General features: G+C 35.9%; 2 protein-coding genes across 3 annotated transcripts in view; one reads left to right on the top strand and one right to left on the bottom strand.

Annotated features, from left to right (window-relative positions):
- Positions 1–25212, top strand: part of LOC131435154 (WD repeat, SAM and U-box domain-containing protein 1-like) — a 61029-nt gene that overhangs the window by 16105 nt on the left and 19712 nt on the right. For both annotated transcript variants that reach the window (XM_058602747.1, XM_058602746.1), the window contains exons 3-7: positions 12696–12895; positions 13037–13158; positions 22886–22975; positions 23044–23281; positions 23417–23748. In XM_058602747.1, coding sequence (XP_058458730.1) covers positions 12696–12895; positions 13037–13158; positions 22886–22975; positions 23044–23281; positions 23417–23748 — 982 coding nt within the window. The remainder of the gene's footprint in view (positions 1–12695; positions 12896–13036; positions 13159–22885; positions 22976–23043; positions 23282–23416; positions 23749–25212) is intronic.
- LOC131435155 (uncharacterized) overlaps positions 5043–25212 on the bottom strand; it is a 33207-nt gene continuing 13037 nt past the window's right edge. Inside the window, exons 3-6 of the mRNA XM_058602748.1 lie at positions 7398–7491; positions 6975–7329; positions 6595–6914; positions 5043–6535 (exon numbers count right to left, since the gene is read on the bottom strand). Of these exons, the coding sequence (XP_058458731.1) occupies positions 6305–6535; positions 6595–6914; positions 6975–7275 (852 nt within the window). The 5' untranslated portion in view covers positions 7276–7329; positions 7398–7491 and the 3' untranslated portion in view covers positions 5043–6304. The remainder of the gene's footprint in view (positions 6536–6594; positions 6915–6974; positions 7330–7397; positions 7492–25212) is intronic.

The following is a 25212-nucleotide window of genomic DNA, read 5'->3' on the forward strand; positions in this document are numbered from 1 at the left end:
TTGCGATTCTCTCTTGGGGAATTCCACACAGCAACGATCATTATCAGACTGTAATTTTTTTTAAGGGCGTGAAATACTCAGAGTATGAAGTGGAGCGAAGAAATGTAGAAAAATTCTCTCACGGTTCATGCATTGAGAGACACGATTTCTTGTAGCATCTACATTCTACCGGATTGAAAATGTTGTATACAATATAGATAGCAATATAGCAGTTTCTGTCAAATTTTCGGCAATCACCAACACTGGTAGAACTCATGCAAAAAGCACTCACTATTATAGAATCTGTTTTCTACAAAATATAATTTGTTGCTCTCATATTATTTTCGAAGAGACATACAAAGTTTCAGAAAAACGAGATGACGGTTCAATAGAACTAATTCTTTCGGTACAACTATTAAGTTTTCAACGGTTCTTTGAAATGAACGGTTTTGCCCATCTCTAGAATACACTCCTAATTTGAATAAGTTTTATTAAGGACTGATTTTCCAGATAGCCTTATAAAGACTGATTGAGTGGTAGTCTGGCAGAAGCTTGAATAACTCGAAAAATATTTTTTTTAATGACTTTAAATTTAATTTTCCATTATTAGGCTTTAAAATGCCTGATGATATTTCTGGAAACCTTAAAAAACACCACCAATAATCGACCAATTTGATGCGAAAGCTGCGCTTAAGAGCATTATTAAAGAAAGCAAGAAGTATGAATAAAATTGTTTGATTTTTCGAGAAAATTGCAAGTACACAGAAAGAAATTATGAATTTCACAGGTGACATAATTCTACAAACGATACAATTTATAACTACTTAACTTCTCAAATGACGCAATATTCCATTCGTACAGAAATTTGCTGTTTACGAGTGTAATTTGCACTCGGCCAACAAATCAGACTGTATGAATTTATATGCACGATTTACCAGCCAAGCAGATATGTGCTTCTGTGGCTCAGTCGACTAACTGGTGTGCTTTGTGATCTAATGTTTTTCGGTTCAAGTTGCTGTCGATCTTTTGATTTTTATTCCATTCGTTTTAAAGCCATATAATTTTCAAATCACACAATTTTACATGTTCTTGAATATACATTTGTGTCAAATATGACGCTCCATTTATGTGCATCTGATAAGTTGTAAAATCACAAAAATTTTTCGAACTGTGTATATTTGAGCTCTAAATATACAAGACTGATCGCTTTCATAACCGTTGGCCAGATATGTTTCTTATTTTAATCCTATTGTTACATCGATGTTTCTGGCGAAGTAACATACAAAATAAAGATGGAATACATTGAGTAGGGTGGTACTGTCACTTCAGAAGATGAACGTTTGAACAAACTGTGGATGAGATTTTTAAACGTAGTTCCAAGAAGATACCCGCAAAATACTTCATTTCTCAACTTTCGGTGTTCTTTTGGACATGGGATTTTTATTAAAAGCTTAAATGAGACAAATATTTTAAAACTAAGCTATTTGTGTCTGTTCTAAAAACCGGGAAATTTTTATCTCGCGCACCGGGAAAACCGGGAAAAAACCGGGAAATTGACATCGCTAATTCACTTGCCACCCTGAAATATACATCGAACAAATAAAGCGAACACTAGTCATTTGTGAATTTTTTCAAAAATAACTTAGTTACCTTATTGCATCGAGTCAAACTAAATAAGTCTACTTTGCCTTTCAACACCAACGAACATAGATAATATTCAACCTTTAGACTATCCGCATACGTTTCTTATAAAAATGCAACACGACAGCATCCTTTCAACAAATTTATTAAATTTATACACTGACGAAGGCTGCAAATAACAGTCTGAAATATTGTATTGTTACGTTTGTTATACTTAGCGGAAGTGTAGTGATGTGAAAGTGAAATAGTAGAATTAAATGATTCATAAAAAGTGCAATTGTTTAATTGTGTATATATTTACAAAGATTGTGGTTTTGTTGTGGTCTTATGACTAATACTAAAATTTTTAAACAGTTTAACTATATTGCTTTGTAATGAATAAACCTTGTATAACTATTCTTATGTTTTATGGGAGCAATTACTTATGTCCAAAGTAGGTAGACAAAACTCTATACATTTCCTTCGAACTAAATAATAAATGTTTAAAATATGAGTAAAAAGTCGAAAAAATATTAATTTATTGCATTAAAACCAATTGATATCAATAAAAAATACATAAGTGATTGTAAATGAATCAAATTTCAACATTGTTAATAAACAACTCGAATAAACGTCATCAAGCAAAGCAAAGTCTTAGTATTACATTTATTGTTGAATATGACCATTTGTTTCAACAGGCTTCGCAGCCAATTCTTAGCGCACAGCAGGAGTGGCGGAAACGAATTGGGAGAATACTGAATCCACACCAGGAAAATGTCTGGGTGTAGAAGTCTTGGAATTACATTTCTTCTGAGAAATTTGGCCTTTCTGTTTTAACAGACTTCGCAGCCGACTTATAGCAAAGCTTCGATTTCATAGCTAGTGCTACGATTCTATTGACACAACATAAATAATACTTTCTACTTATTCGAAGATGATAATGAAAGTCAAGTAGAATGGAATATATTGGTATTGAATGTATTCGATAAATAAATTGGACCGCGCTCTATCATGCGAGTCAAGTTAATACTTTTACGTAAAGTCTATCTCAGTAAGTTATTTAATACATATACATATAACCTCATGTTAGTTATTCATAATTACTCATGATTTATAGCTCTAGTGTAAGAGTAATCACTAACAATAACGATTGAATTAGCATATATTCAAAGTGTGAAGAATTCAAAAATCCATTACAGGGGACGGGTATAGTGTGATGGGTAAGTCGATGCCATTCACGCAGCCCGCCTGGGTTCGATTCCCAACCCCGCACATAGAGTCAGAAAGTTTTTCTGGCCCGAAGAGGCGAATGACCTTAAGGTTAAAACCTCTATAATCGAAACAAAAAAAAAAATCCATTACGTCCAGTCTTTTTTACAAGCCAATATAACGAGAGGTAAGCCCACTGCGCTCAATCATTGAAAAAAGTTCTTGTTTCTATGTGTCCGTTTTTCTTGGTATGCTTTGTGCGACGGTTCGTTCAACTGAAGCGGATAAAATTTTGCGCGCATTTTATGACGCTACATTTCACCACTCTTGCATTTGATCTTGCACACAGTGGTAATTCATGAGTGCAAAATCGTACGCAATTATGATGTGCAATAAATTTTCACTTGTATGCTTTAAACGGGTTTTAAAAAATAAGTTTGTATGAGCTTGGGTGTCGGTTATCTGTAGTATAATACTACAGAATGGTCATGATACGAATCAAATCTAATAAATATAGTAAGTTCCCCATCAATCCTCACTGGATGGAAATGAAAGCTCCTCTCGCCAACAAAAAAAGGGTGACAAGGAGATCGAATATACAAAATAGTTTAATTAAAAACGTGCTTAATCCACCTAGCAGTGAGATGATACCTTTTTTTATCAATCCGCATGTGTTTTTTGCATGAATATTCTTCGGTGTTACAGTTCTCATGACATTATTTTAATGACCGTTGTTTCAAGCGGAAATTTCAGATTTTAATCACTCATTATCCTGTAGTGTCGAAACTGCAAATCGGATCGAATTTGAATCTAAACGTGTAATAATCGATTAAACATTCCACGATATATCAAAGTAAGTTCCACTTTAGAGTTTACGGTTATTTACGGTATATCCAGAGCCGGTATTTAGAAACCAGCATAACCCGGAACGATTTGTATGGCCTTAAATTAATATGACGAATAAATGAAGACTGTCCCAGATAGTATGGACGCAACCAAAAACCGCTGCCATTACGCAATGGTTCAGAATCTGTCAATTTTTATGACTGCGTCCTGTTGTTTACGCTCTCTAACCACTCGTGCAGTTGTTTATTCGTTTTCATTAGTTTGTTTCGAAATGCGTGGAGTTTCAGCAGAACAACGTCGAAAAATTGTGTATAAATTTTGCACAGAACGCGGACTGTCACTGAGAAAGATAGCAAAAATGGAAGGAGTAAGTGAAAAAGCCGTACGAAATGCATTCAGGAAGTTCAGTGAGGATAACACCTTTGAGGATAAACCGAAAACGGGTCGAAAAAAAGGTCCTGCTAACCGTCAATTGGATAAACGTATACTGAAGGCGTTCGAGCAAAAGAAGGAGGTTTCAGTTCGAGATGTGGCCAAAAAGTGGGCACTTCGAAGTCAAATGTTCTTCGTGCTAGAAACGTTTGAGTCTTCGAACCTATTAGAAGCAGAAAACAACCAAAACGTAGTCCGAAACAAGAAGCATCGATCAGGCCGAGGGTTCGAAAGCTTTACAATACGATTGTTGCTGGAAATTTGAACTGCATAATCATGGACGACGGAATCTACGTGAAACTCGATTACAAATCCTTGTCGGGACCACAATATTATACGGTGCGAGAAGGGCAAGTGTTGAACCAGTCCGAGACATCGATCGGAGTCGAAAATTTTTGCAAGAAAGCTATGGTCTGGCAAGCAATTTGAAGTTGCGGTAAGATTTCGAAAACCCTTCATCACCACTGCTTCAATGAACAGCGAAATATACATCGAGGAATGTTTACAAAAACGACTTCTACCCATGATTCGAAGCCACAAGGATCCTGTTGTCTTCTGGCTAGATCTTGCTTCTTGCCACTACTCGAAATCAACGGTAGAATGGTATACTACCAAAAATGTCACTTTCGTCCCCAAAAGACATGAATCCACCAAATTGCCTACAACTTCGACCAATTGAGGAATTTTAGGCATTAACGAAGACACGTCTTAGGAAACATGTCTCGGTAGCCGAAACCATTCAACAGTTCGAAAAAGATTGGAAAAAAGTGTCAAAACTTGTCGCCAAGAAGTCTGTACGGAATTTAATGAGGAACGTTCGCAAGAAGGTGCGCCAGCTAGTCTACAATGGCTAAGTAGCAAATGTTGAGAATAATATTTCGTTGTTGTAGTCTAATATTATCAGTATATCGAATAGAATTTGAATATCTAACACTTGTGAATTATTTACAGTGAAATCAAACTACTTTCTGGGACAGTCTTTAGTATTAAGTCGAACTGTCACACACGCATTTGCTGATTTCGACGAACTGCTTCGAATGGTATATGGGAGTTATGTTCTTCCAGCATTTATTGCTGTAAGTAGTTTAAACCAATATAATTATGGATTGCTTTCAACTCGAAAATTCTACCATCATCTGTTTTACATGTCATATTCGAACGATTATTTTGCCAAAAACGAACCGTGCTAAAATCGTTCCGAGGCAAAATACCATGAAAAAGGAGGCTGTACACAGTCTTTGTGGTACTTAGAAACAATTGTATGTAACAGTATTAAAAATCGTGTTTCACATTGCTCCCAAGCATTGCTTTGTCAAACAGCGCTCAAAACTCCTTCTACTGGAATAGGGGGAAAAGTCGCTAACATAAGAATGTCGATATCTCCGTTAACAATGGACGGATTTTAACAATCAATGGCTTGTTGGATAGCCATTACCGTGCGGAATCTAAGTCTGGAAACATATTCTGTTTTCAAGGACAAGTGTGACAGATATTGTCAAAAAACTGAAAATTTTGACACAAAACTTTGTATATCTCAAAAAGTAAACATCCTATCTCAAAACCATTCAATAGCGTTCTGGGTGACGGGAAAACCAGCCATCTCTGAGATCTCGACATCTTTGTTGACAACTCACATACACACACACACACACACACACACACACACACACACACGGACATTTGCTCAGTTCGTCGAGCTGAATCGATTGGTATATGACACTCGGCCTCGGAATTTTTTTCTAAAGTTTGAGCGTATTCTATACCTATTTTCTATATTTATAAAAAAAAGGTAAAAATCACCTCAATCGACCACGTATAGCTTGTACGCAAAACGGCCTGAATAAAAAATGTCTATTAAATATAAAATAAAATATTGTAATTTTCCTAATTCAGGTTTACATATTTTCACGATTGCAGTACAAACCCTAATCAATTTATTTGCTAATAGTTTTGGTAAGGATGTGTAAAATTTAAAATGTATCGGAATTGTTTCAAAATTGGTCATTCAATTAAAGTGAGGATTACTTCTTCAATAGGCGAAGTGTCTTTGAGAATACATCGGATAACCCTCGATGAAATGGAGTTCGAATTAGTTTATGAAGAAACAGATAAAATATTTTTTAGATATAACAAAGTTTTTATTATTACAACAGTTAATCCCATGTAGATATACAAATGTAATGAAAAAATAATTGAGCATAGAAACAATGAGTCTAATCTACTTTTGTTGGCTTCGATTCTTTTCCAAAATTTCATTCGCTTGTTCCAAAATGCTAACTCCGAGCTTCATTGCTTCAATCGTTGATAATTTTCGGAGAATGTCATCCAATTCACGATGCAACTCCATGAACATATACTGAGAGGACCGAGAATCAGCCAGATTTAACGCGGAAGAAGCCAGAGTTATCAATGCTGCGTTTATGTCGGTTCCATCTCTGTTTAAAGGTTCCTGTGAAAGAGATAATAGTAATATAGTTCGATAGTATTCAAAAAATTCAATTCACTTACAACCAGTGGCAAATCTAACTTTTTAACCGATACAGGATCACATATAGCAGAGCTTGGACCAGCAGGATAACACAAGTCAGCATGTTCATTTGAGCGCACCGTAGCAGCGCCAACTTCCGAGATGTTTGATGAAACTCGATTTGAAACGGGGAAACTCCAATCTTCAGGAGTAACGCCAAGTGCATCTTCGAATGTATCACCACTACATTCATTTGATTCTTCGGTTGTTGGTGCGATTATGGATTCGTTATTTGAATTTACTCCAACATCGACGTCAGCGGGAACTGCAGCAGGGACATCGGACAATGTTATTCTATTACCTATGAATTTTCAAAAATTATGATTAACTCATAGGATTTCTAATAATGACAAATTCTTACCCGAATGAGTAAAAATGCTCAAATCACCTGACGATGAGAACAACGGTTTCATGTTCACGACGACAAATAGATAACTAAATAAAGATAAATAAAAATATGTAATAATGATACAAATTGGTAATGTCATATTAGAGCCCTGTGCAGCTTGTTGCTTTCGTGTTGCTAGCATCTCTACAGAAGCGATTCCTTCGTTATCACATGGATTACTTGTGAGCACTTCATCAAATGCACTTGATACAACGGGTACTTCTTCATCTACACCAGTTTCAGTCTCAACATCTGTGTATGACTTCGACTCCATCCATGTTACAAAAGTAAAGACATTGTCCTCTTCACCAGAACTCCTAAATGAACCCTGTAACGATATGATAATAATAGCGTTAAAATTTTCATATCGGTTTTACTAAAGTTTTATGTGCTTACATCATAGTCAATAATCAATTCAAATTCAAACTTCTCTTCTAACGAATTTGTGTATCGTCTTATTCGCAGTTCTGCAACACTCCAACACTTCACGCTATCATAAAAATAAGAAATACATACAATAAATATTCATTTTAAAACGAAAATTATAATTTATATGATCATTCTATTTCGTAATCGTAGGAGCCCGGGACTTGGTAAAAAAATGACAAATCAATAAAAATAATACAGAGGAAAAATATAAAATTCTTTCATGATTTAACAACTAGATCCACATTCAAGATATGTTTGAAGGTTATGTATAAATCCGACCTAAAATTAAAACTTTCCTCCCGGAACCTTTTTGGACTGTTTTTCACCTAGCCAGATTTTTAATGTAGAAACGATAATATGGTTTACTCAATTAAGCTTCCATTTCAGATATTTAACCCGGTTGCACACTTTCGCATTGAAGCCTGATTTTTTAAACATATGAGAAGAAACATATCTGAATTCCCGAGATTTATGACCACCTTCATTTGAGAGAAGCGTAATTCAATCATTCTCACAGACAGCTGGCACCGACACGAAACGGTACATATCGAAGACGGATAACACTTTATATCACCGAAACGATACAAGTCGGATCGAACGTCAACAAAGGAATGATACTTGATTGAAGAGCTTCTACCGGACCATTTACTTCATTTCTCCTCATATACTTTGTGATTTATACGTGAGCTAATTTAAAATAATAAAAAATAAAAAATAAAATAATTAGGGATTTAAAACAACAGTTTTATTCAACGAACTATTCACATAATAGCAGCTAATGAATCTTCATCATGTTCTTCAACACTTGCAACATCCTTAGCTATGGCCATCTTCAGTCGATCCGGGTGTCTTCGACGTTCTAAAGATGCCCGGTAACATCTGACCAAAGGGTCCGGTGATCATGGTTCCGGTTACTCCAGTCGTGGAAAATGCAAGCTTGATACTTCCAACACATTCTTCCTGGAAAACGGAATCGGACCATACGTTCCTTCACTTGTCATTAACGTCATCAGATCCAAAGGGGAGTAACCGTAGTCTTCCTCTTGCACCCGATACTTGGAACGAAATCGCTTTTTTCTTCACTGCTGGATGTTTTATTCCTAAAAAAATCCCAAATACCTACTACGGATCGATTCGCATCTTACCGCATCGGTTAATTACAAGTACCCACAAGGCTGTGGGGAATTGAACCCGAAAAAGTATGATATTTTAGAAAAAAAAACTTACCTCCAATCGTCTTCTAGGCATTCAAAAGCCACCAGGTAATTCTCGTCTGATAGTTGGTAAGCAGTACCGGCTTCTTCGTGGAAAATACCGCTATCGGGAGTCATCATTCTCGTGCCGGATTCGTTCGCGAGCACATTCTCCATATAGCTTTGAACAGCTTCCGGTCCTACGGAAGCAGCATGGTTCGCCAAAACACTGGCCACGATCAGCAGAGGCACCAACGCGGACTGGAAGCGATTCAGCATCTTGATTCCTTCAATTTCAAACAAACAATGAAGAAATTTTCAGTTGTTGATGTCAATACGCCTACTGCGTCGGCAGTTGGAAAAGTTTTTTTGCGCGATGGACAATACGTAAAGCGTTGCTTTGGAGGCAGCGTTGGCGTCAAGCAATGCACTCAATGCGTAGCGAGTTTTTTGAAGTCAATTGCGAGATTGATCATGTCGTTCGGGCTTGGATTGAGTACCGTGATTTCAAATCTCAACTTATGATTTTTCTCAATGGTCCAACTCGTGATATACTGCATCGTCGTAAACAATATTAAACTTCATTAGTTCCTGTTTTAATCATTAACTTTGTCTGTTTTCAAGTTTATGCTTGCAAACTCTTTCGTATTTCTTATACGTTTCTCACCACTGTTCAATTCAGTCAATAGTTAACAAGTAAACAAATAAAAGTTACGTAATAAAACAAACGCTTCTGGAATGATTAGAATTAGTCAATAGTTTTCATCAAAAGCTTAGAGGTGTAAAAATGCCTAAAATTAAATCATGAAAATAATCATTTAACTTGACAAGAATCGATACGTTTCGAAAATCATAGAAAAATTTTGCATACCTTAGATATAAACATACGAGGAGCGGATGTAGCAAGTGTGGGGGAAGGGGGGGGGGTCATGAAAAAAATCATATAACTTGACGAAAATCAATACTTTTGACATATAACTTGAAAAAAATCGATATTTTTTGAAGACTTTAGAAATATTTCGCATACCTTAGATATGATTTTATGAGGGATGTATGTAGCAAGTGTCTTTAAAAAGGGGGGTGTAATGCTTGAAATGGCATAACTCCGAAACTACTGAACGGATTGCTATCAAACTTGGCACATGTACTCCAAGCTCTTCAGAGATGTTCATAAGTGTATTTTTATGGGGGGAGAGTCCATAACAAATTATCTAATTCGACGAAAATCGGTACTTTTTGAAGATAATAAATACTTTTTCCACAACTTAAATATGCCTCAATAAAGGGGAGTGTAATGTAACTCCGGAACTACTGCACGAATTGCTATGAAACTTGGCACAGATATTTTTTGTTCAGAAATAGTCATAAATGTATTTGTATAAAGGAGGAAGCGTAGACCATGCAAACATTTTCGATACCTGAGATATGATATATGTGGAGGGGGGATATAGCCTACAAAAAGGGAGATGTAATGTTTGTAAAGGCATAACTCCGAAACTACTGAAAGGATTTCTATCACAATTGGCACAGAAAAAAAATTTTATTTAACAAGAATCGATACTTTTTGAAGACCATAGATACTTTTTGGTATTCGTGTGAGGTGGATGTAGTACATGCCTCTAAAAAGAGAGTGTTATGTTTGTAACGGCCTAACTCCGAAACTACTACACGAATTGCTATAAAACTTGGCACAGATATCAGGTAATTATTTCTCTTCAGAAATAGTCATAAAGGTATTTTTGTAGGGGAGGAAGCGTAGCAAGTATCATTAACATAAGAGGTCATAAAAAATTCATAAAATTTGACAAGAATCGATAATTTCTGAAGACCATGCAAACATTTTCCATACCTTAGTTAAGATATATATGAGGGGTGGACACTTGCTACACACTCTTCCCCCTGAAAATGTCCTAATGATCATCTCTGAAGAGCAATGAGTATCTGTGCCAAATTTGATAGAAATTCGTTCAGTAGTTCCGGAGTTATGTCGTTACAAGTATTACATTCCCTTTTAGAGATACCTACTACATCCACCTCACTCGAATACCCTTGTAATCATATCTAAGTTGCGCAAAAAGTATCTATGGCCATTAAAAAGTATCGATTCTCGTCAAATTAAATAATTTTTTTCATGATCCCTGTTAAGGGCACCTGCTACGCTCCCTCCCCCATAAAAATACCCTTACAACTATCTCTGAAGAGCAAAAAGCATCTGTGTCAAGTGCGATAGCAATCCGTTAAATAGTTTCGGAGTTTTGCCATTCCAAACATTACACCCCCTTTTTAAAGACACTTGCTACATCCATCCCCCATATAATCATATCTAAGGTATACAAAATGTTTCTATGATCTTCAAAACGTATCGATTCTCGTCAAATTAGACACAATTTTTCATGACCCCCCTGTTAAGGACACTTACTACGCTCCCTTCCCCATTAAAATATCCTGATGACCTTCTCAGAAAAGCACGAAGTATATGTGCCAAATTTGGTGGCAATCCGCTCAGTAGTTACGGAGTCATGCCATTACAAACATTACACTCCCCTATTCAAAGGCACTTGCTACATCCACCCCCCGTATAGTTATATCTAAGGTATGCAAAATGTTTCCATGGTCTTCAAAACGTATCGATTCTTGTCAAGTTATATGATTTTTTCCATGATTCTACCCCCCATCCCCCCCCTATATTTATGACACTTGCTACGATATATATAGATGAAAGATTCCAGTTTCATTTTGGAGATTTTGGTCAATATTTTGATCATCAACCAATATATTGTGCAAATTGAAAGAATTTTGAATCAAATCTAGAAAAAGTTTGTACATATTTTTCGAGCAGCAATTCGGCGCTTTGGGTAGCCCAGCAATAACTTACCCACATTATCGAAATGACGGAATGAGCAATGAATTCTTTCTCGACTGCATGATTTTTTAGTGCTCGATCGGTTCAGTGCTAGAATTTTCGCCTGAGTTGGCTGCTGATTGACAGTGACATTATAAATGTCATTGAATATTCGCTCATTTTATGAATGTGTTAGTGTGAAATTTAAGCAACTTAAGCCATTTCACTACACTCCAGCTAGAGGAATGGATGATGCTGACTAAGGTAGGCCGTTTTGTTAATTTCCAGCGAATTTCAATAGTTTATGTTGGGATTCTAAGAAGAACTGGTTATTTACTAGTTCTGTATATCCGAAAAACATGAAGATTTAAATATGTATATTCAGTTATATAATGTTGTCGTTTAAAAATATACTGAAAATCAGCACGAAAACGTGCAAAATCAGGAAAGAAGAAGAAGAAGACGAATTGACAATTCAGTCCGCATCTTCTCACTCAATTCCGAATGATTTCCGAATAGGGATGTCGGAAATTTCGAATTACTCGATTATTTAATAATCGAGTATAATTTTGAAACTAATCGATTGAAATTTATTCGATTATCTGGGATATTAATCGATTACTCGATTATTCATTCGATTATTACTATGGGATTTTTTTAATTATTCGATTAGCTCAATAATCGAATATTAGTTTTAAGCTAATCGATTAAATATTACTCGATTATCTAGGTAATTAATCGATTACTCGATTAATCGATCGATATTACGACATCACTATTTCCGAATCAACCGGTTGTAGGCGAACCGGTTCATTCGGAATCGGTTGTTGCACTGGAGTTGGAATTGATTCGGAATCCATGATTTCCACATGAAATTCCGAATGAAAATTTCTCGCCGATTCGGAATTGTTTCGGAATCCATTCGGATCTGATAATGTGGGTAAGAGTGAGATTTGAGAACCGGTTGCAGATGGATGATTCTCAATTTATTAAATTTCCTGTCATTTGTTAAACTTTTTCATCGATCCATTCATGATCCGTTGAATTGTAGTTTGGAGCATTTTTAATTGGAAAAATTTAAATAACAATAAATTTAAATTATTTAAATAAGGTTTTCTTTTCAGTTTAAACGACTATTCTCTGAGAGAGCTTCCCGAAAAATAATTTTACAACTCAGCAAGCTGTTCGTGAAAATTCAATAATCACGAAAAGATTCTTCATTCTTTCTAGGGCGCTGTGCTGGCATCGGCATCAGTGGATGGTACCGTGATCTTGTGGAACCTTGCCACCGGCGAGGAAACCGATGTCCTCACACAGGAAGGGGGCGAAGCAATTCGTGCATGCATCTTCAGTCCCAATGGTTCGTCAATCGTCAGCGCAGATGACAGTGGATCCATTTGCGTCTGGGGACAGGACAAGAATCTTAAAAGGTAATCGACGCAGTTTATATATCTCCGGTTATTCGAATGTGACCACGTGAAGGAACAAACACTTGCACACGATTCCAATTTGAAGATGCTGTTAGCAAGTCTTTGGACATGTTATATTGTTTGTATTTCTTTTCAAACCAGGCACCTGAAGATTCATGACGAGGCAATTCACACCATCGCTTTCTCCGCGGATTCGAGCGTCTTACTGACAGCCTGCACGCTTGGAAACATACGGTTCTATGCCGTTGAGGATGACTTTGAAGGTGAGATATTGCACATGTTGGCACTATGTTACCTAATTTTGATTAGTTTTTTTTGGCGAAACTCGAATGATTTATACTACACGAGTAGGCTAACATGTTAATATTCCTGTTTTCCAAGAGGGATGTAGCGTGTAAATATTGATCACTGACTCACTTCGTTAAACTGTGGTTGATCATCGTCTGTATTGGTAAGAAGTCCCATTAGATTTTTTAATCGTGACGTCACAAATGAAGCACAAAGCATTCATCCTTGACAGCTCAGCGGTACTGTTTTCAAACAAGCTTTAACAAAAATCGAAGAAAACATATTAAACAAACATTTTAGGGCTATGAAAATTTAACTTTCTTAGATGATATAAAAGTATATGTCTAATTTCAAAGCGGTAGCATACATCGATAGAAAGATTAGTAAAAACCGATATTAAGATTAAGAAAAAATGGAATTATGACTAATTGTGCTTCGCCACGGTTTCATTTCCGGATAAGAATGGAATACAATAAAATATAATTCGAAAGTCATTCTATGATAAGCACATGACGTATATGAACAATCTCTCTGCTAACATCAGTAAGAGACTGACCCTATGACGGTGTATGTTTTATTACACACGTTTCTCATTTCGATTGTTATTCCATTTTTAACGTTAATGGGAGATTTACCCAGTTTCTATTGAAAATATTTTTGAGATAAAAAGTCTTGGCATTACATTCCTGTTGTGGAATTTGGCCTTTCTGTTTCAACTTTCAAATGTTATTTTCAATGCCAATCGACATTGACTAAACATCCAACTAGTTTTTTCAATGATTTAGTAACGAAAGATTTCATTATTTAAATCAAGATTGCTAAGCGTGCAAAACGATACCGAAAACAACAACGACCACAAAAAAACGAAGATGCGACTTGTGAGCCAACTGTTTTTCCCTTAAGAGAAAGAGGAACAACGAGATCCAGTAAGGAACATTTTGAATGTTACAAGGTACAATTCAAAAGTTCCAGGACTTTTTAAACAGCGCAGCTCCTAGTGTCGCCATCTGTCTGAAATTTTAATCCGACACTAGGAGCCGCGCTGTTTAAAAAGTCCTAGAATTTTCAAATTGTACCTTTTATAAACATTAACATTTTTTTTGCTCACGATTCTATTTATTTATTTTGGTCAAGCAAGTGTAGTCCACATACAGGGTGCCTTATTTCTTATGTTGGTTTTGAAACATTCTATAGCTTTGACATTTGACAACCGATTGACTTGACTTCAGCGGCTTCCATCCAGTACAATTTTAAACAGTGAACACATTACATGGAAAATAGTCGTTCATTTGTGTTATCTAAACGTGCGTAACGACGAAGATATCCTGACATACAACCGCTCTCTGATCGTACTATTTGTCGTTTAGTGTCTAATTTCAGCTGAGCACGAGACATTGGGAAATCGTAAACGAATTGTTCATCAACGGCTATGACCTTCCAATGAACTTTTTGAAACAGTCCAAGAGAACGTTTCCTATGACCTATGATTTGCGTTTGTTTCCGTATAAAATGCAAGTAATACGGTGCAATACGGTCCAGCAGTCTCTCGAATAGTTGATACTGAATCTGATTTTCGGAAACGAATTTTGATGTCCACACACGGCAAAATCATCGATGTACCACCTGAGGCACTCGAAAAGGTTCGGAAAAACGCAAGAAAAAAAGCACATTTACTTGGTATAATGAAGGTAGTAACGTAATTGATGTTGTTTCAAAAAACTAGTCTAGATAAATTGTTAAGGTGGAATGTAGCGGAGTGCGTGCTTCAAGTTTTCGATCAATTATTAAAAAATTAGGCAGAATTTCTACAAACTAAAAACATTTATTTTTTGCAATTGAATATAAGAATTTTGAAATTTTGCTTCGTCGAGCTGTAATTGGTTTTTGAAATGTATAAACGTTTACGGTTTCATTCCACAGGGATAATTTTAGAACTGAAAAATAGTTCAGTTTCAGAGTGGCGAAATGGTAGCGCGTATGCACGGAATGCATAAGAACGCAGGTTCGAGTCCTGTCTCTGAGCGTATCTTTTTCCAACAAATCATCTTTTCTGTTAGTTTTTCATTCATTTGGCTTCTCCAATATATGTTTCCGCTCAGTCATTGCAAAACTGAACTTAGTTATGGCGGCTTTACGTCAAACCAACTAAAAAATAATAAATCGCTGAAAAAAATTACTTCTCCACTTTTCTCATAGATGGCATGACCGAATTCAACAATTAGATTCAAATGAAAGGCCTTATAGTCCCATATAAAACTTCCAAATTTCATCCGGATCCGACTTCCAGTTCCGGAATTATATGGTGAAGTGTATTAAAAATTGAATACCGTTACTTGAAGCGGCGAAACAAAACACGTAAAAAAATTCCTTACTTGCCTCGAAACAACTCGATTCCGGCTATGCTGGTTCTCGTTTTCTGATTTCGGAAACACCGGAAATAAAAAGTAGAATAATTTTTAAACTTGCCTAAAAACTTTTCCAATCGGTAGTCATTGTCAGTAGACGGCCAAACATTAATTCGGCTTTCCTTGTCCTTGTGTTTTTGATGAATGGCCGAAGATTGTAGCTGTAGATTGGTCCAAATCCCAGTCGGTTTTCTCGAACCAACTTCGCTTATACCGGTTCCCAGATTCCAGTTTCGGAGCAACCTCTTTTCGTTTCCTCAGAGATGGCATAACCGACCTGAGTACTGTTTCACTCTGTAGGTTATACTAGTTCATGGACAAACCTTTTTATTTTTTAGAAATCAAAAAAAATTATTATACCACACATTTGTATATGAGAAAAGCATCATTACATCACTAGGTGGTTTAAAACAGATTTTTATATTGCTTGCGCGCAGCTGTTTCATATAGATATATACATAAAAAATAAAATACTCATATTTCATTACATAAAAAATAAAATACTTACTTATGCATTGGGTTTTGTGTTGAAATAACAACGAGTTGTATACAATACAATGGGTATTATAAGAAATCGTTCATTTTCTAAGGTAACTGACGTTTATAATGGTAGTAATGTCCAACTCTGCTTAGCTCAATGCATTGATTTTTCTTTGTTGTGTAATATCATATAATAGAAATTTCTTCAGATTGAGGCAAAACGTTCATTTAGAATATTGAAACATGTAACATTCATATAACCTGGTTCCAGAAACACAATTCATAAATATATGCGTTTATGAAAAATGTATTCCATCATACATATAACCTCATGTTAGTGAATTATACATACTCATGATTCATATTTTTGGTGTAATAGTAATCAATAACAATAAAGATTGAATTGGGATAGACTCACAGTATGAAATATTCAAATATCAATTACGAATAAATAAGAGTCTACTTTACAAGCTAATATCCCTTGTTTCTACAGGGTGCACCATCTTTTATGTCGGTATGTAAACGCATAATATCTTTCACATTTACCAACCGAGCGATTGCATCAGATATGTTTTGGAAACGCCAATTCAATACAATACAATTCAATACATCGTTTATGTCGGTATGTAAACGCATAATATCAATACAATACAATTTTTACCACGGATCGCTTCACACCGAAGCAAGGCATTGAAATAGTGACACTTTACATCGAAAACAGTCGTTCCATTGTGTTAACTCAACGTGTATATCAGAAAAAAATATCGCGTAAAAAGGCAGCATCTGATAATACTATTGATTTAAACCTCCCGGACTTCTTTTTGTGGGGTTGTATGAAAAGCAAGGTCTACGCCAACCAGTCTCAAACTATTGACGAGCTCAAGGCAAACATTTGTGCTGAAATCGACGCTATAATACCCGAGATGCTCGAAAAAATAATGCAAATGCAGAAAAAAGGAGTAATTTTGAATTGATAATGAAGGTGACCACAGGTGATCACCCTGTATGTGTCGGTTTTGCCTGTTATGCTTCGTGCGACGATTCATTCAACTCAAGCGGTTAAAATTTTGCGCACAATTTTGGGACTACATTCCACTAAGCTATTTGAAACATGGATGAGATAGAACAATGCAACCTTCTACAATAATTTGGAATAATCAATTTTAAGCAACTTTGTTGAGAATATTAGATCTGTATCCAAATATATTATGTGTCAATATGGATCACTTTAACGAATCCAATATAAATCGAAAAAGACATCACAGTAACACCATCTCGTGACGAAAAAGGCTATTAGTTCAGTCATGTTAAGCAGTTTGCGTTTAGCGTGCACCTAGAAGCGAAATGTCAAAAATAATTGAGCATAATGCCCACATAGAGGTGTGAACTTTTTATATAGAAGTGTGTTTTTTTTCTGACGAAAGTAAATATCGCCTATACATAATGTAGAATTACCCTTGTTTAGACCAATCGTCTTTACTTTCAAGAGTTATATAGCAGTATTCAACTTTGCTCGTGAATGTTATGAATAGTGCTGAAAAGAAGAAACATATAGCCTATGAGGGCGATCTCTGGCAGATCACTTCTGATATATACCCAAGTAGCATGTTAAGTTGCTGTCCTGTATATTTCTAGAGATTGTGCAATTTATCAAGTTAGTTTATATCACTATTCTAGTAACTGTTGTGTTATGGAAAAAGCGCAATTTTTCTGTGTTGTGCAACATACTGTCAAGTTCATCCGTTATTACGAACATTTTTTCACAACCTAGGACAGGACCAGACAACTGGCTTCTTTTTCCAGAAAAATATTTTTCTTCTTATTCCGGTTGCTCCCTGCTGTAAATAATAAATGCCTCGCGATCACTGTTGCCAGTAGAGATAATTATTCATTCTGAAAACTTTCTCCCCTTATAACATGCAATTATTTATCATTTGAAAACACTTAGACAAATGTTATATCGCTCAAAAATATAGCTCTGGATTCATTTTGATCAGATGTTTGTTTTGAAGAAAACGTTTAGTTGAAGTAGCTTAAAATTTTTTTTCTAAAACACTCAATTTTGGGTAATTAATTTTTGCAGCTTTATCAACTAAAGTATTCAACATATTCTATTTGAGAAAAATAATAACATACAGAAGTATCCAAAGATTGGGTGCTATTCTCAACCAACATAATCAATATTCTCGTCCATATCACACTTCGTGATTTCTGGCTTTCTTTTTGTATCATCCAGTGATTGTTAAATGTACTCGTATACTTTCCGCATTGACAGGATTTCAAAAAAAAAATGAACTTAAATCCTATTGAAATCAATAATTTTGAAAAGATGACCCGAAAAATAAAATATCCAATATCAAGCTACATTGTTACCGACGATACTGACAACACTTTTTCTACCACCCTGCAGTAATCTTGATTTCAACAACTTGTACTTGCTTATGTCAATTTCAACCAATCACGAGCTGGTCCGAAATTGGTCCTAGAAGTGGATTAACAATTGTCAGGTCCTGTCCTAGTTCACAACGATTGTGCAACTGATGCAAAAACTTATGCGTCGATCCCATCAAAAAGGCAGTAATAAAATCAGCGAAAAAAACAATTGTGAAACTCGTGCAATCTACAACGTAATATAAAAAAGAAATGAAATGACGTTTACAAAAACATAACAAACATAATTTCTAATAAATAAGTTTCACATTTGATTTTCAATACAACTGCTCTCAACACAAACATGGATCTTGTAAAATAATCTGCACGTGAAAAATGATAATGCTACATATTGTTGAATAAATCTTTTGTGTTTTTGTAAATGAAAAATCAACAACGAACTGCGAAACGTGTATTCGTACGCCCGAAATTTTCAAGCGCCTTCAAATTAACGTGTTTCGATGATTGTACACAAATTTCTGTGAAAATAACAGTCTATTATTTTTAATGAGAATCATCGGAATGGTGTTTAAAATATGTGTATTCAAACATTCTTTAAAATTCTCAGATGATTTTGATCAAACTAATGTGTAATTAAACCTGAAAAATCTCGAAATGATTTTATCTTGAATATTTTCCAATATGGCATCGACTGTAACAGTGAGTTGAAAAGAAAATAGTTCACCCAACGTAATGACATATATTATCTAAATAACAGGAAACATTAACATGTTAATATTTCGGAAAGAAATTCTCTACGTTTTGTTTTTATCAGTTTTAATCTTCTAGTTGAATTAAACAACAATACAGTATAATCAGTATATATTTTGGCAAGTCCGTGTTGCAAAAACAAGTTGCACAAGCGGAAATATATAACTATGAGAGTAACTATGATAAAATTAACTTTTCGTTCAATATATTTGAAAAGTGATGTCAGATCTGCTTATTTTTTATTTCGAGATGAAAACCGAACACAAATTATCTGATTGATTTTTGTTTTCATTGCGTATATAACGCTGCATTCCTGCAACTTTTATGATAATAATCTCATGTCTGCAAGTTTTTCGTTCAATTCAAACATCTTGCACAACTTTTTTGCAAGTTTTGAATTTTATATCAATGTTTTTCTAAAACTGAAGAAAACTGCGCACACTGATCTAAAAATTCATGAAGCAGCCAAAACAATGCGGACTCTGCAGAAAAATATTTTTTACAACAAGGTTATCAATTCGGCTTAGCACTTTTTGCCTTGCGGAGAGCATCAATCATTTCACTAATTTTTCTTCCACAAGAGCTTTGTAGCAATTTTGAGGTACCCGGGTACAATTATGACAGCCGTTTGGAAAGTTTTAGATAAGTTGCACAATTGTTATAGCTACTCCCGTTTTACATGACGATGTAAAATTTTTTGTAGAGGTTCTAGTGAAACATTAACAAGTTGGTGATTTACTGTACAATTGTTTTAGATGTACTTAAAGTTGTTCTACAGTAATTTTGTCGGTAGTATTGTGAAACTTAACAGTGATAAGTTGCACAACCAATTTTAATGTATATTTCTAATCATATCTAACATAAATAACATTTCTAAATCAATTGTGAAACATCTTGAAAGTTCAATAAGTTACATTTTTTACTTGGGTAGAATATATCAACAAAATTAAAATTAAATGAACGGTGTATAACAAGTTACTGTTTTTTTAAAGATATTTTTTATTCAAGCCTATTTGCGTACAAGCTTTACGTGGCCGAATTAGCCAATTTTTTGAATAAAGCGTTTTTTGAAGTGGATCTTGTTGTCACTCTTTTTCTAGGAGGAGAAGGGCTTCTATTTCTCTCCTGCGAGGATTGAGGGGCACTTTGTTCGTGACTCGTCTCGTCATCCATTGCCGCATCGGTGGTATTGAATTCCATCTTCTTTTCGTTTTCCTTGTTGTTCGCAGTCTTGAGCTCGTTGATAGCTGCTGTAGATGCGCCTTGTTGTACATTGGTTTCATTTGCTGGTTGGTTTGGTGGTGAAACAGGAGTACTGCGCTCATTAGTTTTCTTTGTTGAACGGTTGACCTTGTCTTGGGTTGAAGATGTCCTTTTCGCAGTTTCAGTGCAAGGTTTACCGTAGTGTGCAGGTTGTTCACAAAACTGACATGTAACCAGCTGATTTTCATAGGTAACCAGCGTTTTACACGGGTGTGTCCCACCTTGACCACAAATGATGTAAGATGGAATTGCCTTACGTAGTTGCATACGTACCACTCGCACGCCATTTCGGATGCCATACTTCCCTTTCGATGGAAAGGATTTCGCCGTACTGCGACATATTGTCCCGAACGAACTTATCGCTGGCCTGCGGGGGAAGGTCATGAACGCGTACTTCTATGGCATTGTCCACCATGTGCACAGGGATTTTGTATTTAATGTTGTCACACTCAACGCTGTGCACCTCGTTATTAACCGAAGCAAATGCAATTGCATCGCTTTCACGTTTAAACATAATGTACACGCAGTTAGACGCCTTGTTGAATTGAATCTCACTTACATTGTTAGCGTCTAGATACATTCGTTCTTTAAGTAAGATTTCAATTTCATTTGCTGCTGGTCCAACTTTGCAACGCTTGAAGTCTATACAAATTGAATTTGGTCTTGTAGGTCAAGTTTGAGGCTTTGTTAAATCGTATTTGACCATTCCGTACACTCTATTGTTCACTGCACTGTATTATCTTTGTTTCTGTTGTTTCGACCGTAAACGATTTTCCACTGTGTCGGGTGAGATGCGAGCACGAACTGAACAAGTTACTTTGATTGCGATATTTTTTTCATAGCGTTCATGACATTGAATTTAAATTAACTGCACATTATCTTTTCTCTCAGGGAAAGTTGATATACTATAAGCGATCTGACCCTTGCTGTGAACTGTTTTGCGAATAGTATAAACTTTAGGTCAATATTTGAGTTTTTATATTTATTTCTAAAAAATATTTGAATTTCACTCAACAGATGAACCATTTCAAAATTCGACATATAGAAAGTTTGTTTAGCACTAAAAAAAATGTTATTAAATAGTATGATAGTAAATGTTATTAATCAGTAAGCATAAGAAAAAGTTACCGTAATCCGTAATCATTATCACAGGAAACATGAATGCAAATGGAATTATTGTTCAAATAAAGAAATTGTAATACTTAATTCGGAAATGTTGGTAAAATTCTGGAATTAGCATTAAGATTAATTTGTTTATTTCTGCGTGCACATTTCACACACATATATATAAATAGGGATTTCCATAAAACAATGTGTTCTCTTCCGAGTTAGTATCAGATTTCAATTCTAAACCGTATTTACAGCTTATTTTTTCGTGCAGTAAATACCGAGAAATATTCCATATATTTGGAGTTGTTTGGTTCAGTGTGCTGATTGAGAAAGCTGTCATATGTGCATTAAAAAAATTGTAGTGTATTAGTAACCTTTTTTGCCACCGCACTTTACTGTGATGTCCCTCATGAATCGCAAGAGTGATCCATATTGATATAGAGTATATTTGTCTGTATCTCTAACCGTGTTTATATCCTAAGTTAGGGTGCTTTGTGACAAAGCAGTTATTTTTTAATAACTTTTTTATTTAAATTTTCTCAATAAAGTTAAGGTCTAAGGAACTCAAGAACATAAAAAGGCGCAACGTTTAGTCGAAGATTTTTTTTATTGTCTGTTTCTACAGTTAGGAACAATTTAACAAGATAATATGCCTTTCTCAAATAACGATATCTCAAAATGGGACATCCCGGAAAAATTATTTCAATTGAATTTTAGGGGTTGTCGCTCAAGCTCGTCATGAAAGCCTAAAAATATCAAAATTTTAGAAAAAATTGAAGGTTTTGAAATAAGTGTGGGTTGTCGGTTTTGTCACTTATACGACATATCTTCAGAATCGGAAGTCGTCACCTTGAGAGACCTGGTCAATAGTCGGATAATGGCTTTCAAACGAGCCTAACATTATCGGAAACTACATCTCATATCCGAGAAAATTGAGGTGAATAGAAGAAAGTGCAGTTTTTCGGATACATCAATTATATTATTATATCTCCGAGCCCGGAAGTGTCCACCACTTCTGTCGAGCTTGACCAATGAGCCAATAGTAGCTTTCAAACGAGTTGAATATTGTTGTAAACCATTTCTCCGAAAAAATTGAGCGGGTAACAAAAGTCAGGTTTTCCAACATTTCTAAATCCTTTTTATAGAGAGAAAGAGAAAGGCAAAAATAGTTACTCAATTCGATTGGTTTGATTAGTATTTTATCTTTTATAATTACAATTACAATTCATCACATTCGTTTCCAATCTCATTTAATAAAATCATATTAATATCACTATAAATTCTATTTTGCATTGACTTTCAGCCGAAATATCAAAAGCGGACTGCTTAATCGACGGTGCGCACGATATGGGCGTGCTATCCGCAGACTTTTGCAGAACAATACACGTCGATCGTAAGTATCACCTGGAAGGTTGAGTGACATCCTCAATGATTAATTCAATTGCCAATCTAACTGTGCAGCCGCCGACAATTGCTCGATAATCTACACGCTGGCTACCTGTGGGACAGACCATTTCATCAAGATCTGGCGATTGTTCTACATTCCGGCTAACGTGGACCGAAGTAAGAGGTCACGCCTTATCCCCACCACACCTCAGGAGCACTTTGCTGGTCAGTCGACCATTTACAGTACCGAAGTTATGAATGCCAGCTGCGTCCAGGTGATTGCCGCTCATGGCAGTTCGGTAACATGTGTTAGGTGGGTACCGAAAAGAGTCTCGCCGCCAGTTCTTCGTTATCTGTTATTTCAACTGTCCAATCGATATGAACCGATCTTGTTTACTGTCCAATATTCTATTTTTGTGATATTTTTTTTTTCATTTGTGCTCTACAGATTCAATAGCACTGGTACGATGCTGATATCGAGCAGCCTTGATAAGAAAATTAAAATTTGGAACCAACAGGGAACGTGTCTTAGGACACTTTCGGAACACTCACGGTACGTGAACTGCCTCGCTATCAATGGTGACTCTTCGGTGCTCGCATCCGGATCAAACGATCGCACAGTCGTCATTTGGGATCTCAACGATAAACTGACAATCGACTCCAATATCGTCGGTATCAGAAATTTGCTGTTTACTCTTGCTGCCAAATCCAGCGAGATTCCTTTGGAGTTTATCTGTCCGATTACACACGAAATCATGAAGGAACCGGTGTATGCAGAAGGTAAATAGCGTATCAGTTTCATTTTGATTGGCACGTTTTCTGTTAGAGGGTTTTTCCATTCACTCGTTATTTCTGTTTGATGCTGTCCATTACTGTTCGTATATTGTTCATCACTGCAATATCTGCATGATTATTCATTTCAAATGCTTGATTAATTACTTGATTAGAAGATTCGTCTTGAACAACGTCACCATTATTCATTCGAAAATGCAGTCTATCTTCGATCAAGATCAAGATACCCTGAATACATGAGAAAGCTACATTCCAGAAGTAGCCCTATAAAACAACGAACAGAAGATACTAACTCAATACGGGAATAAAATGCATCTCAGCTGTCTTTATCCAGTAAACGATAGAAAGGGATTGATGACTCGGTATAGCTGTGAATGTTGTCTTTAGCGACACTATGGTTGATAGGTATGGAATTTAGAACTTGGTTTAAATTCTTTTCAATGTTGTTTGGGTATTTGGGAGAACATGTCGGGTTATCCGGCAGACTCTTCTTAATGGCTAAGGCCAGTAAGTCGCGTAAAACTACGTGGCTCGCTGTGCGTATTACATTTCTCTCTATGCTCTCTCGCAAATGTACAAAATGACACTCGATGTGGCCGAGTGGCCAAGAAAGTTTTGATATTTTCGGTTAGAAGTTTGACTACATCACATAAAAACGCTCGTTTGGCAGCCTTTTATAGCCGATTTTATTTCTCTCTCATTTTTCGTTACGTTATCAGGGAATTGGAGCAGAAAAAAAACAGGTGCCGCCATAAATTTTTGTTATACACTGATCGCATCTAAATTAAATTATCTAGACATTGTCAGGATAGATTTTTGATCCATGCTTTTGAAGGTGTTGAAAGACGGCGTTTTCAGCTATGCAATTCTTCCTTCAGAACTTCCCGACCGCTAAAGTCAATTAATCATTCTGAAATTTTCACAGAATTATCTAAAATAATTTTCTAAGAGATTGTCAGTTGGGTCTTTCGATATTCGTCATCGTTTCTGGGAAAATCAGTTTTGAAGCGTGAAAATAGCCTTCTAAATCACCCTAAACACACTGGCCTCAGGCCTTAAGAGGACTAAGATAAAAAATTGTGAAAATGACATCAAAACCAGATGAGCAAACCTTAAAAATTTTACTCACGCTTTGCGAAAATCCGAATTATCTCGCACCCTGAGTTAGGGAAAGTGTGCCCAACGTAATAAAAGTGTTCGTGAAAAAATTAAACCAGGAGGCCGAGAAAACATCTAATAGAACGGCAAGTTGTCTCCAACGGAACCCTGAACTCCCCGTCTGACATGTCGCAGGTAAGCTGAGAGCTGAGTCTAAAATCGTGCATCGAGCTAAAACACGAACCGGACGGTTGACTCACAAGAAGGTGGTGATCCAAATCCGTGAATATGCGGCTCATGATGATGTACCCTACTCCAACACAGTTTTTCAACAGCTTCCTGAACAGGAATATC

This window comes from Malaya genurostris, chromosome 3, assembly GCF_030247185.1.
Source record: "Malaya genurostris strain Urasoe2022 chromosome 3, Malgen_1.1, whole genome shotgun sequence".
Taxonomy (NCBI): Eukaryota; Metazoa; Arthropoda; class Insecta; order Diptera; family Culicidae; genus Malaya; species Malaya genurostris.